The 23,457-nt window shown below is 42.8% G+C and overlaps 1 protein-coding gene across 2 annotated transcripts in view; it reads left to right on the top strand.

Moving 5' to 3' along the window:
* LOC308393891 (interleukin-1 receptor accessory protein-like 1-B) overlaps nucleotides 1-23,457 on the top strand; it is a 352,568-nt gene that overhangs the window by 299,443 nt on the left and 29,668 nt on the right. For both annotated transcript variants that reach the window (XM_080877919.1, XM_080877918.1), the window contains exon 7: nucleotides 6,959-7,091. In XM_080877919.1, the coding sequence (XP_080734045.1) occupies nucleotides 6,959-7,091 (133 nt within the window). The remainder of the gene's footprint in view (nucleotides 1-6,958; nucleotides 7,092-23,457) is intronic.

Genomic DNA, 23,457 nt, shown 5'->3' with positions numbered 1-23,457 from the left:
ATGAACATTCAATGCACGGGCGACAGATCTGGTTGACATTCCTGCTGTCAGCATGCCAATTGCACGCTCCCTCATTGCTTGTGGCATCTGTGGCATTTTGCTGTGAGACAAAACTGCACATTCCAGGGTGGCCTTTTGTTGTGGGCAGTCTGAGGTACACCTGTGCACTACTCATGATGTCAGATCAGCATCCTGATGTGGCACACCTGTGAGGTGGGATGGATTATCTCAATATAGCAGATGTGCCCACTACCACACATTTGGACTGATTTGTGACCACTGTTTGGGAGGGATGGTTATATTGTGTATCTGGGATGAATTTTAGGTCTCTACGTCCATCCCATGGGGAATGGGAGCAGTAACAAAGGTGTTGCGTTTATATTTTTGTTGAGTGTATTTGTCATGTCTTCAAGTCCACTGGGGTCCACTCAGGCACAGGTGGCTTAAGTTTCTAACTGCGAAGAGTCATTGGTGAATAATTTACTTTATTGTGAAGCAATTACTATTAATATAACTATTAATTGCCAAGGACTTAAGGCAAACAAAGAAACATATAAGAAATGACTGCTCAGCTCGGGTCTCATGTTGTGTCCAAGTGTAATCTGGTCTTCAAGGTAGCAGCTACTGGCTATGGCAAATTACAAAATGATAAATGTAATGCTGGAGGAAAACAAAAGTATTTGTATTAAAAAGTGTTATTTTTCTCTTAAAATCCCAAAATGAAGCTGAAAAAAAGTCCACAAAAAGTTTTTTGGACCACCGAGAAAATATGGCGCCAAGTCACCAGAAACAAAGGAAATAAACAAAACGTATAGCTGAATACATTTGCACCAACCGGTAATTTTGTCATCTTAATTTTGAGAAATCTCTTCCTGTGAAAATGATATTGTACATTGAGCATTTACCCAAATGTTGGTACTGAGTTTGAAAATCTATTTTGACAACCAAAAATCATGATGGGCAAGAAGACGTGGGTTTTAACTAATGTTTCTGTGCTTTGTTTTGGTTTTTTTCTTTTGGATTAAAGAGATGTATTTGAGTCAGCAGCAAAGCGGGTGCATCCCAACTCAGAAACCTAAGTGGCGTTTAGGAAAGAAACAACAGCACTAACTGATGCAAAGCAAAGAAAAACCATTACGCCTCAAAGAAAACACTTCACAATGCCTCACATAACCATTAGCAAAAATAGCATCTGCTTCATAGTTGACATGGCAACTGCTGTCAACATCTGATGCTTTTCTAATTGTTGTAAAACCTCACTTCCTCCATTCAATATGGCATTTCTCTAATGTTTTGTGAAGTACCATTTAAGTGTTTCATTAATGTCTAATGAGCTTTTCATTAAGAGAATTCAACTGTGACTTCTCCACAAGATTATAAGTAACGCAGGGTTTAACGTTGGTAATGATTCTGCTGGACTGGGCGGCAATAATAGGTGCTGCTTTTGTGCTAAAGTACGTTGTATTATGAGAACATCAATGCAGAGAGTGGGTGTTGAACTTTGCAAATGTCATGCTGTGTTCCACAAGGCTTGAATTGGACTTGTTATTAACCCAACCCCCAGCCTGTTTGTTTCCCACTCCCCGGTAATATTCAGCCATATTACCTTATTTAATTTCCAGACACGGCTCGTCCCCGCCAAAAGTAACACCGATCCAAGAAAATTGTAATTTCACAACACATCACCGAGCATTTCCTATTACGATTGCCACATGTTAACATGCTTATAAAGTTCAGGAAAACAGCGCAAACATTGTATTATGTCTCTTGATATCTGCTTCACCTGCATTAATTAGTGGAAACGGCAGCGGCGGTTTGCCTGCTTAGTGATAATGAGGTGCAGTGCTAAGTATGAATAACAAGAGATTGACCATACGCGAGGGGGAACATAACTAAATGACTACTGAATAAAGCACAGTCAATGGCTGCCTTAAAATGCATGATTGGAGAGGCTTAGGCTGTAATAAGCAAAGCAAAGTGAATGCTGAACAGAGAGACAATTAAACCGCCACATCTGGCAACGCTGATGTGAGTGGGTACCCAGCCGCCGCAATTACAGGCCTCTGTCACTACTGTAACCCTTTACTGCCTGAACACAGCACTCGAGCAGATGATGAAGGCAATGCTTAAAGTTTTCAGAGCTTCTACTCCCGACTGGCCACAAATGGATGTTTGACCAGGACCACTTGGCGTCCTAATTTTAACACACTATGTCCCTTTCATGGTTTCCCCTCCACAACAAACCATTTTTTCGGTAGCCACATACTCAAGTCCTACCCAGTGTCATGGTATAGTGCTTCTATTGAAGTCAGACTAGCCTGGACCATAACGGGTACCCAGTGTGTTTAAAAAAATGATGCCGGGAACGCTAGAATGTGGAAGTTCGGTGAAAGATCATTCTCATGAACATAGGCCTGCTGAATCTGGGAAAACCCCATTAAACCATCAATTATCAGCTTATTCAATTTCTGGCCTTTTTCTCAGTCAAGATAACTGTCCTTCTATCCTTCTCCTCCGCGGGGCAATCTTCAAGTTATTTTATGTTGAGTTGCATTGAAGGTGAATTCATCAGAGCAGAGAGAACAAGTCAGCAACCAGAGAAACTGGGGAGAAAAGAAATTTCCACTAAAGTCAAAATAACACCCTGACATTTTGCAAAGATGTTGTTGGTGATGTTATGTGCTTCCAGTCATTTAGTGCTTTTCTAGTCTGTCTTAGGCTTAACTTCTGAGTCATATTTTACATTCGAGCAGCACTTTTGTGTTTTCACTTCAAGCACGTTTTTCTAACTCACGTCCATGGCCAGTTTAGAGTCAGCAGTTTGCCTAACATGCATGTCTTTGGACTGTGGGAGTGCCCACTCAGGCACAGAGGGCACATGTAAACTCTGCACAGGAAGGCCCCACTTTACGACCATCAACCTGCTGAGCACACTTTGCAAGAAGTTGTTGTTATTGTTGCCACTCAGAATTCATGAATTAGCTTCAAATCTTGAAGCAGTCTTTCCTACTGCAGCTGATTTCTGTTAACATAAATATTGCATTAAAGCAATTTTGCCAAGATCTAAAACCTGTGTGTATTAGCAGTAATTTGAAAATTTGCTGTTTATGTATAATGTTGTCTTAAATTGCAAGCTTCCAAATGGCTTTTCATCTCGCCACAAACATTAAACCTTCTGTATGCCGTACGCGTCTTCAGTGCTGTTCAGATCACGAGTACTGAAAAGCTTAGCCTCTTCCCTCTGAAGTATTTTACCGCTAGCTGCAATTTATTCAAGGCTGTTAAAAGCGAAGGAATAAAGAAAACAAAGGCTTCCCTACTCAAGAGCTTGATTGTTAGGATCTGAATGGGAAACGCTGGTAGATTAAGTCGACATGGATGGTGCACGCACTGCATGCAGATGTAGTGATGTGTAATCGTCAGCACACAAGGGCAGTACAATGCTCTATTCACTCAGTGTAGGAAGTCTTTCAGTTCTCCCATGTGTGGGATTCCTCTTTCAAACTTTTTCTAGCTGTCTTTTTTCCTCATATTTCCACTTTCTTTAATGTCAGAGATGTAGAAATGCATACATCCCCGCTCCTTTTCCCTGTATTCTTCTTTGGCGACTCACGCTTCCACAGCTTCAAGTCTGTCTCCTTTGCCACGGGAATCTTTGCTGACGTCTCCGTCCTGCAGCCACAGCGACTGAGAGAGATGCTCTGGAGGCTCAGAGAGATAAGAGAGGAGAGACAATCGCATTAAGACTCACTTTACCCCCCTGACCAAGACCAGAGGTTGGGATTTGAATGTTAAAATCAGTAAGCTTAAATCCCTGCATGGCCATTTGTGCATTTCCCAGACTGAGCACATTACTTCCTTCTCTGCAGCCTTTAGCTGCTCGCAACTACACCGGCACAAATTAGCACGGCATCGTTAAGGGAATAACACGCAGCCATATGCACGAGGAGCTCCCTTGGAGTGAGTCTTAGAGAATGACACTGTGACTGGTGTCTGCACAGCAGTCTAGCTGTCGACGCTACAACACAATATGCTGTTCGAATCTATGGGTGAAGCCTCTTGACATCAAAGGTGGCAAAAAAAAGAAAGAGAGGAACCGTGTTTCCTTTTACTGTTCTCTGCACCTGTCAAAATGGTGTGTTTAGGGTCTTTTTTTTCTTGTTTTTGTTGTTTTATTTGCTGCTACTGCACACACCAGCCCGCCTCCTTTGTAACACCACAGAGACCCCTAGTGGAATTGAGAAGTGTTGCAATGTGTCTGAAAGTGTGTGCGTGTGTGTGTCTGTGTGGTCCAGGACAGATCCCACCATCCCCAAAACTCATTTTCTCTGTCTCTTTCATTTTCGCACTCTCTCTCTCACACACGCACACACAAGCCTTATCTTTCAGCTGTAGACAACTTTTCTTTCTTTTTTTTTTTCTTTTTTTTGAGCCGTGAGACAAAATGCAAAACTGCCTCCTCCCAGCCTCCACACACGCACACACACACACCTCAAATTCAGGGCCTTTTCTGCATCAAGCCAGATTTTCCCTGTTAACGCTTTAGCTATCATCTCAGTGCACTAGACTGCACTAGAGGGCCAAATTAGAGCAGGCCTTGGTAAAATAAAATCCCTTTATCTTTGAACTAGCAAGTACCCAATTATACGCCACAGTTATCTCCCATCTCACAGACTTCTGAGTCCTCGCCACAGGCCAATGAGCACGGAGAGCTAATGAAGAGATGCTGAATCACCTTTTTGCCTTCCTGGACACACAACTGGTGGAGCCTCCTTGATCAGCTGCCACTTTTTTATGCATTAGAGTCATTCTCCAACTTTGATGAGGTGGTTCTTCCCCCCCCGGCAGCACAGGGCACTGATTCACGGATATGCCGTCGGTTGCGGCATACATATGATTAGCGTGAAAGAAGAGTGAGAGGTCTCTAATCCCGAGCAGAGAAGAGAAAACGGGTTTTAAAGTGGTTTATCTGCTTCCAGTCACAGAGGATGTAGAAAATGAAGCGATGCAGAGAGAGGAACTCCTGCTGATGTGAAAGACGAGGCTTGATATGGGTCTTCTGTGCGTGACCCTGATCATCCCAGGAAGTCGATCTGTATATCACGCTGCCTGTTTGTACAGAAAAATTACCTGAGGTGTTGGAAGCTTTTTCTCTTCCTGTTTTCAGCCTTGTTAAACTTTTACATGTGCTTCAATTTTTGTGCTTTCTACAGCTTTGGTTCTTATGGATATGGATTTATTTCATTTCCCAGTTGGTCAGCATTTTAAGATATTTAACTCCTTAAGCTCTAAGCCGTTATGTTAGAATACCCTTGTAAGAAAGAGGGTTTTTTTAATGTAGCACCAAATCACAAGAAGAGTATATTGTAATAAAAAGACCCTACAACAATAAGAAGGAAACCCCAACAATACAATGACCCCCTAAGATGACCCCCGCAGCACCCAGCTAATCAACACCACCAATGGTGGTCAGTGTTAACTCAGGCCTTCGTGACACAACCCTGCTCCATTTATCTTGCAACCAGCAGTAGGAGTGAAATGGCTTGTGGTCCTCTGTGGTCAAAAATACCCTTTTTATCGATAAGATTGCATACTGGAAAGAAGATGCTTAAGAGTACCCAATGCGTTTCAGTGTAATGACAAGGTGTCTCATCCAAGCATTCATATGGAGCTGGAAGTGAGGCAGGTTTCAGTGTTATCACCACTTCTTTGAGATGCCAGCAGCTTTGGCTAAGCATCTGATGCCCTTGGAATGACAGCGGGCTCACTGACAGCCCTCATAATGAGATTATTGTTCCTAGGTGATAAAAGTAAGGCCACTTCCACTTCATGCATTAATTTGTATGTAAAGCTTTATCTCTAAACTTATGTGCAGGCCCCTTTAAACATTCGTTCTGTCAGTCGGTGCTTTTGCTCTTTCAAAGTTGATTTTTGGCATCTTTTAAAGCACAAGTTTGTTTTTGTTTTTTTGACCATGGTATCTAACAGGGCCAACCTCTTCCAGTCTTGATAGGTTAGGTTGTCTGGCAGTAATTCACAGGTTTTCACTTCTTGGAAGTTGCTTGCACCCAAATGGTGATAATGGTTATGAAACAACCACCATTACCGTGCACTGCTGAGCACTTAAAAAGGAATTTGGGTGCAATCAAGCCACTGCGCTGTAGCACGGATTTTTGCCAGAGAGAATAAACACCTTTTATTTTCTGATTCACACCGAAAGCTGCATGTTAGTTGTATGAAGTATGAATGAAGGCTGACTTAGGCACAGTCTGCTTCCACAGACCCATAAGGGCATATCCTCTTATCGCAGCAATACAAGTATAATTGAGTCGATAATGTGCAATTTGAACTCCTGCTTAGGCTGTGCGGTTTGAATTGTGAGTTTTGCATTCATTACCAGCACAAGCCACCTCCTCCTTAACAGCCGTACCGCACTGTGGTGTTTAAACATTTCCAAAATACTTCCTGCAAAATACAGCGATGTAAATGTAAAAGTGGGATCTGACAGAGAAGGGAGCTTTGGAGGAGGGTAAAGAGCTTTTGTGAAGGTACAGTGGTGTTACAAAGTTGGCATGAAAGAGGGTTCAAGAGCGCGTTTATAAGTTTAAGAGGGTGTCGGGGAATTTAAAAACGGTTGAGTGTGGTTTAAGATGGCACCTCAGGAGAGTGAGGAACAGTTTAGGAACTGATGGGATAGCAAGGCTGTCGTGGAGTGTTTCGGAGGGTGAAAAGGAGAGAATAGGTTCTGTAAGTCAGGCATCAGATATCATATCTTGTGGCTATTTCTATCCACCATATTTGGAAAGGAACACTCTGATCTCTTATTTTTATTTATTTATGTACTTATTTACTTATTTAGAGGACACTGTCTAGGGCAGACCCTTCGACAGTCATCAGTATCTCAGGGCTAACATTTGTAACATTTTTATCAGGTGACTCCTTCTCTCGTCTCCCACAGGAAGTCCGGTTAACTTGACGTGCAGAGCGTTCTTTGGATACAGCGGAGACGTCAGTCCACTCATCTATTGGATGAAGGGGGAGAAGTTTATCGAAGACCTGGATGAGGAGAGGATTCAGGAGAGCGAAGTCAAGTAAGAACTTCAGAGCTTCAATTTTATGAATGGGGAATATTTTGGGAAATGAAGGTGTAAACTGTAAAATACAGATATTTATTATCTTATTATCTGTATATCCACTTCCATTTTATTTGTATATATTGTCAAATAACAACAGTCGCCTTAAGGGGCTTTATATTGTAAGTTAAAGACCCTACAATAATAATAGAGAAAAAGACAGCAACAATCAGACGACACCTTGGCAACAGTAGGGAGGAAAGACTTCCTTTAACAGGAGGAACCTACCAGAACAGGGAGGGGCAGCCATTTCCAGAGACAAGTTTATTGTAAGGGATTTTTCTTAACACTCCCTCCTACCTTTTCTCTCCCCACTCGACAGGTGAACACCATGAGGTTTTGCACTCTCTCACATACTAGACCAGGCAACAACTTCCAGGGCAGCTAAATGAAGCCAGAGTGGCCAAAATGACAGTTCATCTGTGGCCACTCAAGGCTGGTTTCAAAAGCGAGTCAGTTCCCAGACACTCTCACGTCAAAATACCCAACTATAGCCTTTAGATTAGCATGCGTACAGTCTTGTATGAATAACAGTTTTGGTTTCTATAGCTAATTTGCTGGTTGTATGGGGGTGGTTGTTTTTCACAATTCACCAGGCTGGACACTGTTAAAGCTTATATTTAAGGCTGTGGCTGCTTTAATAGACTCTGCTTGCTATCTCCAGCCTCCGTTCTGTTAATTCCCATCATAGAGCTCGACCTCTCAACTGTGTTTGTGCCTTTTTGGAACATCCATTCATTTTCATCTGCTTATCCAATTCACCATAGGATGGAGCCTATCCCGGCTAGGTCAAGAGGCAGGGTTCACCAGTCTGCCGCATGGCTAACACAGAGAGACTATAATTCACACTCATATGTACATCTGTGGTCACTTTAGAATCACCAGCTAACCTAACTCCGTGCATGTTTTTGGACTGTGGGAGTATCCAGGGAGAACCCATGAAGGCAGAACATGCAAACTCCACACAGAGGTGGATTCAAACCAGAACCTTCTTACTGTGAGGCAACAATTCTAGCCACCAGATGTGCTGCCAGCTGTTTGAAATATTCTTTTTTCAAACAGCTTTTGTTAAAATATTCTATTCTCCAGAATATTTTGCTCTCCAGTTTTTCATTTTTGTTTTAGTTTGGTAGTTGGCACTAAATAGCAGGTTTCTGTGTTTGCACTTGGCACCAGTGCAATTTATGGATGCAGTTTGCTAACCAAGCCTGCTAGCATTAGTTGATAAGCAGCCACTCTACCCTGTGGTACAGCAGCCAAAACAAAAATGTTAAGGTATAAAAATGTAGAGTCCGGAAACCAATTAGTGATCTCACATTGCCTACTTTCAGTCAGGCCATATTGAGACCTCTGCAAAGGCAAAATGGAAAACAGAAGACAGTTAGGTTATTGCACACCACCAAGCATGAGCCGGAGGCGTCCCCAAAACAGTGAGATCTCATGAAATTTGAGCTTTCCAATCCAAATAGCATATAATAAAAATTGTGTCCAGATTGGGCAAAAAAAGATACAAATCTAAGAAAAATATGCACATATGACCGTTATTAAACCGGTTATAGCGACAGAAATAATCTGCCGCTATCACTTAGTCAGAAGTGACTAATATATTCATGAGTCACTTCTGATCTCTTCAAAAGTAGCACAGGACCCCTCGGCTGAACTGGTAAACACCTATTTAAACTCAATTTGCCACAACTCTGTGACCACCCATCAACACACCAAACAATGAAGGGAACCGTTCACTACCAAGCTACCATCTAAATATTCATATTGAGCATTTGATATTCATGAATGCCTTATGTGGCTGTTTAATAATGCAGGTAGCTATGCATTCTTTATCAGCATGTACTGTATATGCGCAGTTCAGGAACTGCTCCATCAGTTAAACAAAAGTGCAGCAGCAGCAGCACAACAGATGGAAACTCTAACTGAATAGCCTCCTTTTCCATTTGAGTGACCACCATGTTTTTGGCTCATTAATGAAAACAGAAGTCTGTTTACTCTGATATCAGCATCAGCCGAGGCTGGTTGACCATCCAAAAATGAAGCCTAGACGCAACTCTTCTTCCTTTAGTTTTGACAAGTCATGTGAGGTAAACAATGGAGCTTTAGGAACTGTCGCACTTTTAAAGTTTCACCTTGCAGAAAATGAGATTTTCTTTTTATTATATGCCTATAATAAGTAGGCGTCTAATACTGTCAATCATAAATGTTCAGCCATGATTGACAGCAATGCAGTTATACAGGGAGAGAAAGAAAGGTTCACTGGGGGAAGCTGGATTTCCAGCATGTTTAAACGATGAACCTGGACCCATGGTGAAAAGTGTTGTTTTAGCTTGACGGCACTGACATATGGAACTCGTCCAGAATCATTTTTATTGATTCACTTTGGATCAGCCATAAAAAACAAAGCAGACATTTCGTGCCATTGCTAAAGTGTAGCTGATGGTATCGCTTCTGCTTTAGGCCTATTTTTCACCTGTGATTGGAAATTTGATAGATTTGCTGCTACATTTACAACATTACAGGAGTAAGATGGGATCCGTTTACTTTAGCTGCAGGGTCACTTTATTACATATACCTACACATACACATACACCTTGCTTTTGTTGAATAGAAACCCCTTTTCTAGCTTAATAACTGTCCTAATGCTGTAGATTTATGGGCAGCACTGCCATCATGCAAATCCGCTATTCTACTTATAGACTGTATATAAAAGATAGATTTAGGTAATATACCATCACATATAGGTTAAGGAAACCCCTTAAACTCAAAGCTATTTGGCCACCACCGTATTGGGTTTTTGGAGCTAGAAATGACCGTATTTAGATGCGCTTGCCCATTTCTTCATCACATCAACTTTGAGGACAGAATGTTCATTTGCTCCCTGATTTATTCCACCCACTAACAGGTGCCACAATGAAGAGATAATCAGTGTTATTGCCAGTGATCATAATGTTATGGCTGATCGGTGTACGATATGAGCTTTGTGAGATGGTATCCTTCTGAAAAGGGGATAGATATGGTCAACACTGATACACAGGAAGCTTTGGCATATTAATGCCTCACGGCTGGTACAAGGGTGCCCACAGGGTGCCTGGAAATACTGCTTTCTGTGCCAGCACCCTAAATTGCTACAGGACAGGATGGATCCATCTTGCTTCTAGGTTTGATATACTAAGATGCTCTTTTGTCATACCTTGCTGGTAAAGAGTTGACCTTTTTTTACTGATCTATTACCTCAAAACAAGTCTGACCACGCGTCTCTGCTCTCGCCCATCTGCAATTTATTTTGCTCCTAAATTTTCACTCAGTGGGTATTTTCTTTTTTGGCACTCTCCCTTTAAAACCTAGACATGAATGTTTTGAATGTCTTAGCAGATGAGCAGTTTCTACTCAAGCAGCCTGTCTGCCACTAACACATGTCACATTCAAAGTCACCAGTCAGCACACCCTCGTGACCATGTCTACATGCCTAAATATTTTTAGTTTGTGGCTCATGTTTGGCTAATTAGATATTTGCTTTAATGAGCAGTTGAACGAGTGTACATAATGAAGTGGCCAGTTAACCAGTGGGTTGATGTCGTGCAGTTAAATCAGTTTATAATTGGCACGTAAAATACTGTCAGCTGGGTGGATTACAGCCTCAGATGGCTCATATTGTCTGTGATGTTGCCAAAATTGCTGCATGGTTGATCTTTGCTTAATCACAGGCCTGAGAAAAGGTCACAGTTTCCTTGTTTGATGGACTAACAAGGGCAGAACATTACACCAATGCTGTACTTTTGTTCAAGATTATGCACTGATCTTCAAGCGGTGAAGGTCAATCGAAATCCAGAGCAAAGTGCTCACCCTTCTTAAATGAATAATCAATCCTCATCATCAATACACGGCCGCCGAGACTATTAAAAGATAACGTGTGAAACAGTGGAAACCATCAAGTTAGTAGAACGTAGTAGAACGTAGCAACAGTTTAATCCATCCAGAACAGTTAAATCCTTCCCAAATCAAAAACCCTGGATTAACGGAGATGTTCGCGCGGCACTGGCGGCACGGAGCACCGCCTTTGCCTCCGCGAACACATCGGACTACAAACACGCACATTACCAACTCCGGAAGACGATCAAAGCAGCCAAACGTGAGTACAGGGACAGGGTGGAGCAACAGTTTGACAACCCTCGGAGTATGTGGCAGGGACTAAACACGATCACAGACTTTAGAGGGAAAACCAGCACACCGCACACCACGGCCTCTCTGTGTGAGGATCTAAACGTATTCTACGCTAGATTCGACACAGCGAACACCATGAGACCGGACAGTGTGCGCACCGCGGATGACGTCAGTGCGCACACTGTGTCTGAGGAGGATGTGCGGAAGTGCTTCAGGAAGGTGAACGCACGCAAAGCTACTGGTCCGGACGGGATTCCCGGCCGCGTCCTCAAGTCATGCGCGGCTCAGCTGGCTGGAGTGTTCACGCACATCTTCAACCTTTCCCTCTCTCTGTCTGTAGTCCCAGCCTGCTTCAAAATGGCCACCGTCGTCCCTGTACCCAAATCCTCCACCATCTCCTCACTGAACGACTGGCGACCTGTAGCCCTGACCCCCATCGTAAGCAAATGCTTCGAGAAGCTGGTCAGGGACTTCATCTGCTCTGCACTACCCGACTCACTGGACCCTCTACAGTTCGCATACCGCCACAACAGGTCCACTGATGATGCCATAGCCCTGACACTACATACTGCCCTGTCACACCTGGAGAAGAGAGACACGTATATGAGAATGCTGTTTGTAGATTACAGCTCAGCATTCAATACCATCGTTCCCTCGAAGCTGGACAGGAAACTGCAGGATCTAGGACTGAGCAGCTCCCTCTGCAGCTGGATCCTTAGCTTCCTGTCTGACAGACGCCAAGTGGTCAGACTGGGCAGCATCACCTCATCCCCCATCACACTGAACACTGGTGCTCCACAGGGGTGTGTACTGAGCCCTCTCCTGTACTCACTCTACACCTACGACTGCACGGCCACTAACAACTCCAACACCATTGTGAAGTTTGCGGACGACACTACAGTGGTGGGTCTTATCACCAATGGTGATGAGACGGCTTACAGTGAGGAGGTCAGCGCCCTGACCCACTGGTGTCAAGACAACCATCTCACCCTCAACGTCGCAAAGACAAAGGAGTTGATAGTGGACTTCCGGAGGTGCAGAGAAGTACACACCCCCATCACCATCAACGGCGCTGCTGTGGAGAGAGTGAGCAGCTTCCGGTTCCTTGGTGTACATCTGGCTGAGGATCTTACGTGGTCAGTACACATAAACAAAACAGTGAAGAAGGCGCAGCAGCGCCTCTTCTTTCTCAGGAGACTGAAAAGATTCGGCATGAGCCCCCGCATCCTCAGGACCTTCTATCGCTGTGCCATTGAGAGCATCCTCACTGGATGCATCACCACCTGGTATGGCAACAGCACCGCCTACAACTGCAAAGCTCTCCAGCGAGTAGTGCGGTGCTCTGAACGGATAATTGGAGGTGAGCTTCCCTCCCTCCAAGACATCTACAGGAATGAGGAAAGCGGGGAGGATCATCAAGGACTCCAGTCACCCCAGCCATAAACTGTTCAGACTACTTCCATCAGGAAGGAGGTTCTGCAGCATCCGGTCCCGTACCAGCAGACTGAGAGACAGCTTTTTCCATCAGGCCATCAGACTGCTGAACACGTCATAGACACCTCAGCTTCACTACTGGAACTTTAACATTATGCACTCCACACTGTACAGTAATGCCACTGTTTTGCACATGTCTCAACTCTGTATATTTTATTTTATATATTTTATTTATTGTTTACTCTATTTAATTTGTAAAATATGTGTACACACACACACACACACACACACACACACACACACACACACACACACACACACGTAGAAAAATATTTAGTATACACATCCAGAAATGCATATACTATTATATATTGTACATATATTTATTAGTTTCAGATGTAGCCATTCTTGTATTTTGCTTGTTTACATTATTGTATTTTGCACAACTCTGTTGCTTGTGAAGCTCGCACACAAGAATTTCACTCACATGTGCTGTACCAATGTACCTGCACATGTGATGTGACAATAAAAGTGATTTGATTTGATTTGATTAAACATCTCAGATCAATATAAAGATAGAGCACGGGATATACAGTGCTGTGCAAAAGTCATGAGCCAACCTTTATTTCTTTATATTATGCTTCCAAGGAGCCAGACTTTCTTGTAATTTAAAAAAAAAATGGTCTTGTGCAATAGTTCTCCAGGCTTTCTTTGGACACTGGCTGCTTTTCCACTCACTTACAGTCCAGTCCTTATACCTGACCATTTTCAGAGGAATGTTTGTGTTGTTTCTTTGTTGCAACTTGACCTAGGAATCATTCAAGCTTGGCAAAGGAAGCTAACTCAGGAGCTAAACCAGTGGTTTGTCTACACACAACAGACAACTGCAGAACCAATTGTATCTTTAGGTACTTGCTAAACAGCCTGTCACAAAAACACATTAAAAACAATCCATTTCTTTAGTTGAACCCATGAAAAGTACCAAAGATAAAACAGTCTGAAGCAGTTTCACCAGCAAGGTGATTCCCAAAGAGCTATTACCTAAAAACCTGACATATCTCAGTACGGTGTGCAGTGTGTCCTTAAAAAAAAAAGGAAACTGCAGAAACCTGACACACAATCTGAAAGATGCATTTGATACTTCAGATGATCCATCCACTGCTCACTGAAACCTTATCAGAAACTGTATGAATGGAAAGGTTTCTGACAAGAAGTTCTCCCTTCTCTTAAGAAGGGAAACTGTGACAACAGTGCGAACGTTGTTCCTCTCACACGCTCCTGCACACCAAATCTGGAACTACTGTCCATCATGTGTCGTCCTTTTATCTACCTCGGGAATTTACATCGGTCATTGTAAGTGCCGTTTATATTCCACCACAAGCGGACACGGTCACCGCCTTATGCGAGCTGCATGAGGCACTCACACAGCACCAGACACAACACCGGGACGCTGCGCTTATTGTGACGGGGGACTTTAATAGCGCCAACCTCAAACGCGCAGCGCCGAACTTTTATCAACACATCACCTGCCCCACCAGGGGTGAAAGGACACTGGACCACTGCTACACTACGGTCAAGGACGGCTACAAGGCACAATCCCGCCCCCCGTTTGGCAAATCTGATCACGCCGCCATCTTCCTCATGCCAAAATACAAACAAAGGCTGAAACAGGAAGTTCCGGTTCAGAGGAAGGTCGCGCGCTGGACGGATCAATCGGTGGCCGCGTTACAGGACGCACTCGATGACGCAGACTGGGGCATGTTCAGAAACAGCTCCGACGATGACGTCAACGTGTTTACGGAAGCGGTTGTGGGATTCATCAGGAAACTAGCGGATGATACCGTGGAGACAAAGACTATCACAACATTTCCCAACCAGAAGCCGTGGGTGGATAAAACCATCCGCGACGCTCTGAGATCCCGCACCGCTGCCTACAACACGGGACTCATGACGGGGGACATGGACCCGTACAAAGCCGCATCATATAACGTGCGGAGGGCGGTGAAAGAGGCGAAGCAGCGCTACGGGAGGAAACTAGAGTCACAACTCCAACAGAGTGACTCTAGGAGCCTGTGGCGGGGACTAAGGACAATAACGGACTATAAAGCACCAACAACCGGTATGACGAACACGGCCGTGACTCTGGCAGACGAGCTGAACACTTTCTATGCTCGCTTCGAGGCTGCAGCTAAGGTCTCCAACAATGCTAGTGTTAGCGGCGCTAACGGCTGCAGACAGGAAGATACTGCCAGCACCGGAAACGTGCTCGTCATCTCCGAGCATGAAGTAAGGAGAGCCTTCAAGAGAGTGAACACCAGGAAAGCAGCAGGACCAGACGGCATCCCAGGTCGTATCCTAAGAGACTGCGCATACAAGCTAGCTCCTGTGTTCACTGAGATATTCAACATCTCTTTATCTCAGTCGGTGATCCCCACATGCTTCAAAGAGTCCATCATTGTTCCTGTCCCGAAGAAACCCCACCCTGCTTCTCTCAATGACTATCGCCCTGTAGCCCTCACCTCAGTAGTGATGAAGTGCTTTGAACGCCTGGTCAGAGACTTCATCATTTCTTCACTACCAGACACACTGGACCCACTACAGTTCGCTTACCGTCCAAATCGTTCCACAGACGATGCCATCTCTCATCTCCTCCACACATCACTCACTCACTTGGACACTAGAAGGGGGAATTATGTTAAAATGCTCTTCATAGACTACAGCTCTGCATTTAACACCATAATTCCCTCCACACTCACCACCAAGCTGGAGCATCTGGGACTCAGCTCATCTATGTGTCAGTGGATCTCCAACTTCCTAACTGGCAGACCACAGGCAGTAAGGATGGGCGGACATGTCTCAGCCTCCACCACTCTCAGCACTGGAGCCCCCCAGGGGTGTGTTCTGAGCCCCCTGCTGTACTCTTTGTACACATATGACTGTGTGGCCACTACCAGCTCCACCACCATCATCAAGTTTGCTGACGACACCGTCGTGGTGGGCCTGATCTCTGATAACAACGAGACGGCCTACCTGAAGGAGATTAGGAATCTGGAGAACTGGTGCCAGAGGAACAACCTCCTTCTAAACGTCAGTAAGACAAAGGAGCTGATAGTGGACTTCAGCACTAAGCAGGAGAGGAACTACCAGACCCCCGTCATCAACGAGTGCCCAGTGGAGAGAGTGGACAGCTTCAAATACCTCGGAGTTCACATCACGCAGGACCTGTCATGGTCCTGTCACATCAACACCGTGGTGAAAAAGGCCCGACAGCGTCTCTACCACCTCAGACGCTTGAGAGACTTCCAACTGCCCTCCAAGGTGCTCAGGAACTTTTACTCGTGCACCATAGAGAGCATCCTGGCGGGAAACATCTTAACCTGGTTCGGGAACAGCACCATGCAGGACAGACGAGCTCTACAGAGGGTTGTGCGGTCAGCTGAGCGCACCATCCGCTCCGAGCTCCCTGACCTGCACTCAATCTACAGCAGGCGGTGCTGGACCAAGGCCAGGAAGATCGTGAAGGACCTCAGCCATCCCAACAACAGACTGTTCTCTCTGTTGAGGTCAGGAAAGCGATTCCGCTCCCTGAAGACCAACACAGAGAGACTGAGGAGGAGCTTCTTCCCGCAGGCGATACGGTCTCTCAATCACACCACCACACAGTACTGACCCACACATATAGTTCTTACACACACACTGGACTTTCTGGACATTGTTTTTGCACAACACTGGTCACTATATTCTTCATTTCCAGTTAATACTTGTACAGCTGCTGTTATTGTGTATATATTTATTTATATTTAGATTTCTTCATACATTCTTATATAGTTCTATATTGTGTATTGTGTATTTTGTTGTACAGTTATTTTATTTTCAACTTTAATTTATATATTTATCTTTATCTTATTCTTCCCAGTTAAATTTACCCTTCATTCTAATTTGTGTTGTACAGTTATTTCATTTTTAACCTTAATTTATATTTTATTCCTTCCTAGTTAAATTTACCCTTTTTAATTTTTCATATTTATTTCCTATCTTATTCATAGCCTTTTCCTTTTTTGTTCTCTTTAGGTCACGAGCAGTTGTCCAAGCATTTCACTACATATCGTACTGTGTATGACTGTGTACGTGACAAATAAAATTTGAATTTGAATTTGAATTAAACTAGAAATTCATTGAAAATCAGTGTCAACTGATTGACATTAAAACAAACAATGGAACATTATCATTGATGTATTGGCCTCCTTAGAGCGCAGACCTAAACATTATTAAAGAACTGTGGGATCATCTTAACAGAGAACAGAGCAAAAGGCAGCCAACGCTTTGAATGTCCTTCAAGAAGCCTGGAGAACTATTCCTGAAGACTGCTTAAAGAAAGCGAGTTTAGACTGTGATGAAGAATAAAGGTGGCCATACCAAATATTGACTTTCAAGCTTGTACAATTGTAATAAGTAGTGATTGCAGCAAGAAATGAGGGATTACTCAAGACCGTACTACACCGATTTTGTGAAGAGGATTATAAAACCTTAAAAAAAATCAAATATACATAGTAAATATGTTGAAAGAAGAAAAGAGCTCTTCTAAGTTAATGCACGCTGAGTATAATGTATTTGTGCTGTGACTGTGGTCACAGTCGAGTGTGGTTAAAAAAATTGCAGGCAAGAAGTAATTGTAGCTGTGAAGAGGAAATGCTTAATCCTTAAGAATGGGTTTCTTTGCTTTGCTGTCATCACAGGGGAATTCAGATAAGGGTAACAAGAAGACACAGTATAAATACACTGAATTCCCTTAGCTGTAATTCAATTACAGATTGAAAACTAGTGTCAAAAACATGGATTGATTTAATTAAATGAATGGTTTTGAATCAATAAAAGCGAAGAGATAGTTCACTCTTTTTATTTGTCAAACTTATATTTGTCGTTCTTGCTCGTGTCTGTATTGCAAAAACCACATAGCATCTGTGTTTGGTATCCTGCCCCGATGCACCCCTTTCACGGACCACACGTATGACTAGAAAAATTCTTGTTGTCGACAAATGCTATGTAAAGAAAAGGTTAACCATAAGCAGCGTGACAAGGCTGGGAGGAGAGTTAGCGGCCCAGTCAGTGACCTGGCATTTCGAGATGTCTCTATTAGCCTGCTAGCATGCTCCGTCCAGCTCTCAGCACCACTCTCTGTCGTGAAGGACACCGGGCCAATTAGAGCCTACAGGATTTAAGGGGACTGTGGAGGTGGAGGGGGAGGGGGGTTGGCAGGTGGCGACACTGCGTAGGTGGTATAATAAAGATGAGAAGATGGAATAGTGAGTGGCTCACCGCATGCAGTTAGAAACCTGCTTTCATACGATAGTCAAATGAGGTAACAAGGCAAGAAATCAAAACCGTGACTGGAAGGTGTGTGTGTGTGTGTGTGTGCAGGCTCAGACGTGAGGAGTATACACGCATTCAAGTTTTTAAAAACACATATTTTTGTTGTGTGCCACTGTGAGATGCTGTCTCCCTCTGAGCGTTATTATTTATTTCATTTTTTTTGTTCCCATTTGAGTTTGCACCACTTCAAACCCACTCGCTGACATCATTCCATGAGCTTTTAGCTTTGAAATGGAAATTAATCACACAGGAGTATTCCCTTAAGGGCCGCCTGTAATACATAAAATGGAGCTTTTGGCACAATGTTTCACCACTGAGATTCAGGGTTGATTAAAAAAAAAATTGTGGCTGCAGAACATGACTTCATGGATTTGTGAGAAGACGCAGCACAGATTGCAGACTTAAAGACCGTGCTGCCGAAGTTTGAAACCAGAAGAAGTTTCAGTCCCCCGGTGTAAGGGCATACAGCACCCTTTTGAGTAGCAGTTCAAGTGTAAAATTTCATTTCATTTTCTAACTATAATTAACGTTCTTGGATATATCATGGGAAATCAGGGTACTTACACCGTCCAGGGTCTCTGCTTATTAGTGCTGCAAACTCAGCACTGCTCAGTGCATATGTGATTTAGTACTTTAATATATGTAGAATTATTAAATTCTCCATATGAAGGTTGAACTAGTTGCTTAGAAAGACCCAAAGTATAGTATGTGTTAGCTTAGCAAAAGCTAAACAGATGTCTTAGCTTTGCTAAGTTAATCAGTGAGTATAGTCAGGGTATTTACAATGTAGAGTGGCACTTGGTGTGGTCTTCAGCTGCTGTAGCCCCTCTGCTACAAGGTTCAGCATGTTGTGCATTCAGAGATGCTCTTCTTCATGCCCTGGTTTTAAAGAGTGGTTTTTTGAGGTACTTTCAGTACCGATCAGTACATCAGTATCAGCTCAAAGCAGGCTGGTCATTCTCCTTTGACCTCTGGCATCAACACAGCAATATCACCCAGAGAACTGCTGCTCACTGGATATTTTCTGTTTTCCAGCCCATTCTCTGTAACCTTAGAGATTGTTGTGTTGTGTGGGAAAATCCCAGTAAAACAACCTCTGACACCAACCACCATGCCAGGTTAAAAGTCCCCTAAATCACCTTTCTCCTCCATTCTGATATTTCTTTTAAACTTCAGTACGTCATTATGACCATGTCCACATGCCTGATTTGATATATTTGCATTAACAAATAGTTAATTGACTTGTTTAATGGGGAATTTAGGGTTGGAACCACCAGCTTAGCTTAACAGAAAGACAAGAATCACACATATGGTAGTTTACTTCTCCTGAGATAAGCTAGCCAAGTGCAGAAGAAATTATTTTCATCTAAGCACAATATAAAATTATTCCTTCCAAAAATACCCCATAAAACAGTACGGCAAAAACAAAATGATAGTTATTATAGTTATTATATGCTTGGTTCCCCGGCCAGATGTTGAGAGGAAGCGTGGAATTAAACATGTCTCTTGATTTACTGTAAAATCTGTTTCAACACCTGTGCACTTCTACCACCTACCAGTTGACCTTTACCTTGACAAACACAAATAATTCTCACCATGCTTGTCACTAAGCAACAGTATCGGTACAGCAGCCCTGATTTCCATCCGAAATTACTTCTCCAGCCTCTCTGGGAAATGTTCACGCGTTCAAAGAGAAAACAGGCAGACATATTCTCTCCAGTCTTTTCAGATACCAGGTAGGGTACATGGCTCGAGTTGTTTTAACTCTACTAGATATGCCGACGTCAGAAATCTTAGTTACAACTTTAAAACTGAACCATCTGGTCTTGTGTGGGCATGTCCTTTAGTGTTATGCACATTGTATGTGGATGGGGAAAGCTACATTGACAGAGAAGGGATGAAATGCAACAAATACACAAGGGTGGACTCAAACTTGCACAATCTACCAGCTGAGCTATCGGGGTGCCCTTAAACCAGTACATTGGTAGGGGATCCTTGGTATTCTGTAGGTTGCGTGGTGGTGGATCAGGTTTCTTCCAGCTTCTGGGGACTTTGGAGACCTTTTGGAGTCCTTGAGCCATTCCTGAACTCATAGTAGCTTCTTCTTGGGGGAGACCTTTCCCATCAATTTCGGGTATATTCTTAAAAAGTAACCTAATTTGTATCAAGGTTCTCAGATTTTGGTTAAATGAATTTTTAAACATCCATATGTACATTTTCAAGTGTGCACATCAATGTATATATTCCCAAATCTTGCTCTGCACATAAGAATATCCAGTCTCACAGCTGTGCAGAGTAGAAATAACAGTCCTTTGCCAACATTATCTGACAGTTTGAAAAGTGGAGCACTCCTACCGCTTACTGATGCAACAGCGCTGCACATGCATGCCAGCACAAATCGTATGCACATTGGATGATCTGTCATTGTATAAAATATTACATTTCAGATCAGCTCTGATCTACAGTAATTCAAATCAACCTTTCAGATGTAGTGTTTCAGGCTAATATGTGATGTTTACTCATATTTGAGATGAATAATGATGCAATATTTTGCCTCCCAGCCACCGTGGCGTGGGCTTTCACTTCTGCTGTAGTTTTCCATCACATAGGCCACAGACCCTTGCCCTTGTTTTCAGGCGAACTCGATTTACCGAAGTGTACCTGAGTTAGAAAACAGTTTGTGGTTTTTGTGGGGGTTTTATTTTTACTCCAAACATTTTACATTGAAACTGATGTCAGGTCTTTGGTAGATTTAAGTCACAAAACACCAAGATGTTTTTTTGACCCCGAGATATGTGCCAGGGACCTGGCAGATGTATGTGTGGGTGTGTTCACACTTCACGGTTCCTGTTTCCAGGAACTCACTTAGACCTCCACTTAAGACTTTCAGTAACAAGTATGATGGGTATGAGTGTTTTTTGTAAACAAAGATGAATTTTTTTCCTTTGCCAACGCCTTAAGTGTTTCAATCTGTGTCGAGTTACACATGGGTGCCGCCTCTTTAAAAAACCATCAGCATGGATCTATATCTCAGCCTTGTGATCCCCTGTCATATCTGCCCGACTGGCCTCTCAATGGAGAACGATGAGCTAACAGGCACTGTGAGAAAACCCTAAAAGAATTACCTTATATACTCACATAACCTTTACCCCAGGAGCTAACCTTTCTGCTATATTTGCTGGAGACCAGCATAAAAAGTAAAACTTCATTATTAGGTTTTATGAAGCTGCTATAAGTCCACGTAGCTGCAAAATGATTACTTCTAATAGTTCTTCTCTGTGCATGGTCAATAAAAGAAGTTTCACTGCAGAGTGATAATTTCTATGTGGGACACCAATTATTGGCAGCACTTTGTAAAGCTAATGTAAGATATTGCCATGGCAGCAGTGGGTGTATTATAGTTATTCTTTATCCTCCCAGCACTTCCCAGTCTGCTTTGTTTGGCTTGTTCATTGATCAACAAGAATTAGATGAGTTTTCATATTCAAATACCCTGCAGCAGGCAGCAGACAAATGCTCAAGTGGCACTCACACCTTTTTGTGCTATTAGCCCCATGCGTCATTAAACAGGGGCTAGAAATAGCTGTAATTTTGGTAACCTTAAAAAGATTATCTGCTCGTATATCATGCCTGTTTTTTCACAAGAGCACAGCAGGACAGATTTTGCTTTTTTAACGAGCATTGTTTTCTTGTTGTTTTTTCGTTTGTAACAGTTGTTCCGAAACAGGCTTTATAAGTAGACATTGATCTTTATTTTCCAATGTTTTGTTTAGTACCTGTTTTATGCTAATTCTGGTTAACTGTGAAATGGACTGACTGGAGGTCAGGTATCCTGCTATGGAAAACACTCATTTTTTATGTTCTCAATCCATTTGAATGGTTTTTATCATCTGTAATCACTTCCATAGATATTACCAGTAGGCATTCTTTTTACCTACTAGCCCCTGCCATCTCACATCATCATATCATACCTCATGTAGCTGAGGTTGTGCCTTCTTGGAGAACAGAAATAATGGGAAATAATGTCTCTGCTCTGTCTGGTTACAGCTAGGCTTGGTGTATGTTTTGCTTTTTATCTTCTGTATATAGTGAGATGTGATAAAGGTTAGATGAGATGTAAGAAATAGCTAAACACCAAAAAAATGACAATAAAAACATTGATTTTCTTTATATTTATATTCATTGTGTAAGACAAAGTAATCAGTTATGGGCACAATTAGTGTCACATTCTAGTCACCCTAAAGTGTCACTGCAGTAAAAATTGTTTGGCAAAATGTATTTGCGAACAATAACGTACACATAGCGCAGTGTCTCCCATCCTTTTGGAGCCACGGCACGTTTCACATTAGAAAAAGCCCTGTGTACCAGACATAGTGGAATTTGCCTGACTTGTCCCAAGTATACCTTTTTTTTGTCTTTCCTCTGACCACTGCTTATGCTAGGACCTTCATCTGGCTCGGAATTCTAGGACCAAGATCAGACTGAATACTTTTACTTTTTAAATATTTACCTATTACTATTGCGCGCTGCGTTGTCTCACTCGTAGCATGACTATGTAATTTCTTCTTCTGTTTTACTGGCAGTTGGCAACCCATTTAATTGGACCAAGAAGTGGTACTGCCCTCTAGTGTAAGAGAATGTAATTGTTCTGCCTGTTTCTCACGCCGGTCGCTTAGAGCAGCGGTCCCCAACCCCCGAGCCGCGAGAGTTGAGGCTCAGGTATGAAATGTATGGTTTTCAGGGTTTTTATCGGTTTTCAGCATTATTTTGTTTTCGTTTTTATCGTTTACTCGGTTTTCCTGGGTCTTTTCACGTGTGTTATGAATAAATCTTCTTTTTTCGGTACCGGTACTAGTTTTATTTTGTTGTATTTATCCGCGATACCTTAAAGGCCGGTCCGTGAAAATAATGTCGGGCATAAACCGGTCCGTGGCGCAAAAAAGGTTGGGGACCGCTGGCTTAGAGTACCAATCAGGTGAAACTAGATAATCTTCTATGGCACACCTGATCATTTCTCACGGCACACCTATGTGCCGCAACACAGTGGTTGGGAAGCACTGACATAGCGTACATGTAACATATTAACAGCATACCAGTACATGTAACATAGGCGTAATGTCGCCATAAATTACTATGCCTGATATATCCAACTTGTAAATGTTCACTGACATTAACAGAACAGACATACACGCACTGCTTTTCAGTTGCTTTTTTATGTCTATCACATTGAAAATATGCTTGATGACTGATGAGCTGTAGAATTTTTTTAATTCAACAGTTCTTAAACTTTAGAATCAATTAAACTTGATATTTTGATATTTCTTCTACCATTTCACTTTCGTTTTATTTC

The sequence above is a fragment of the Rhamphochromis sp. 'chilingali' genome (genome assembly GCF_963969265.1).
Source record: "Rhamphochromis sp. 'chilingali' genome assembly, chromosome: 3".
NCBI classification, from domain to species: domain Eukaryota; kingdom Metazoa; phylum Chordata; class Actinopteri; order Cichliformes; family Cichlidae; genus Rhamphochromis; species Rhamphochromis sp. 'chilingali'.
The sequence above is the reverse complement of the archived record's forward strand: the minus strand, read 5'-3'. Positions and strand labels throughout refer to the sequence as shown.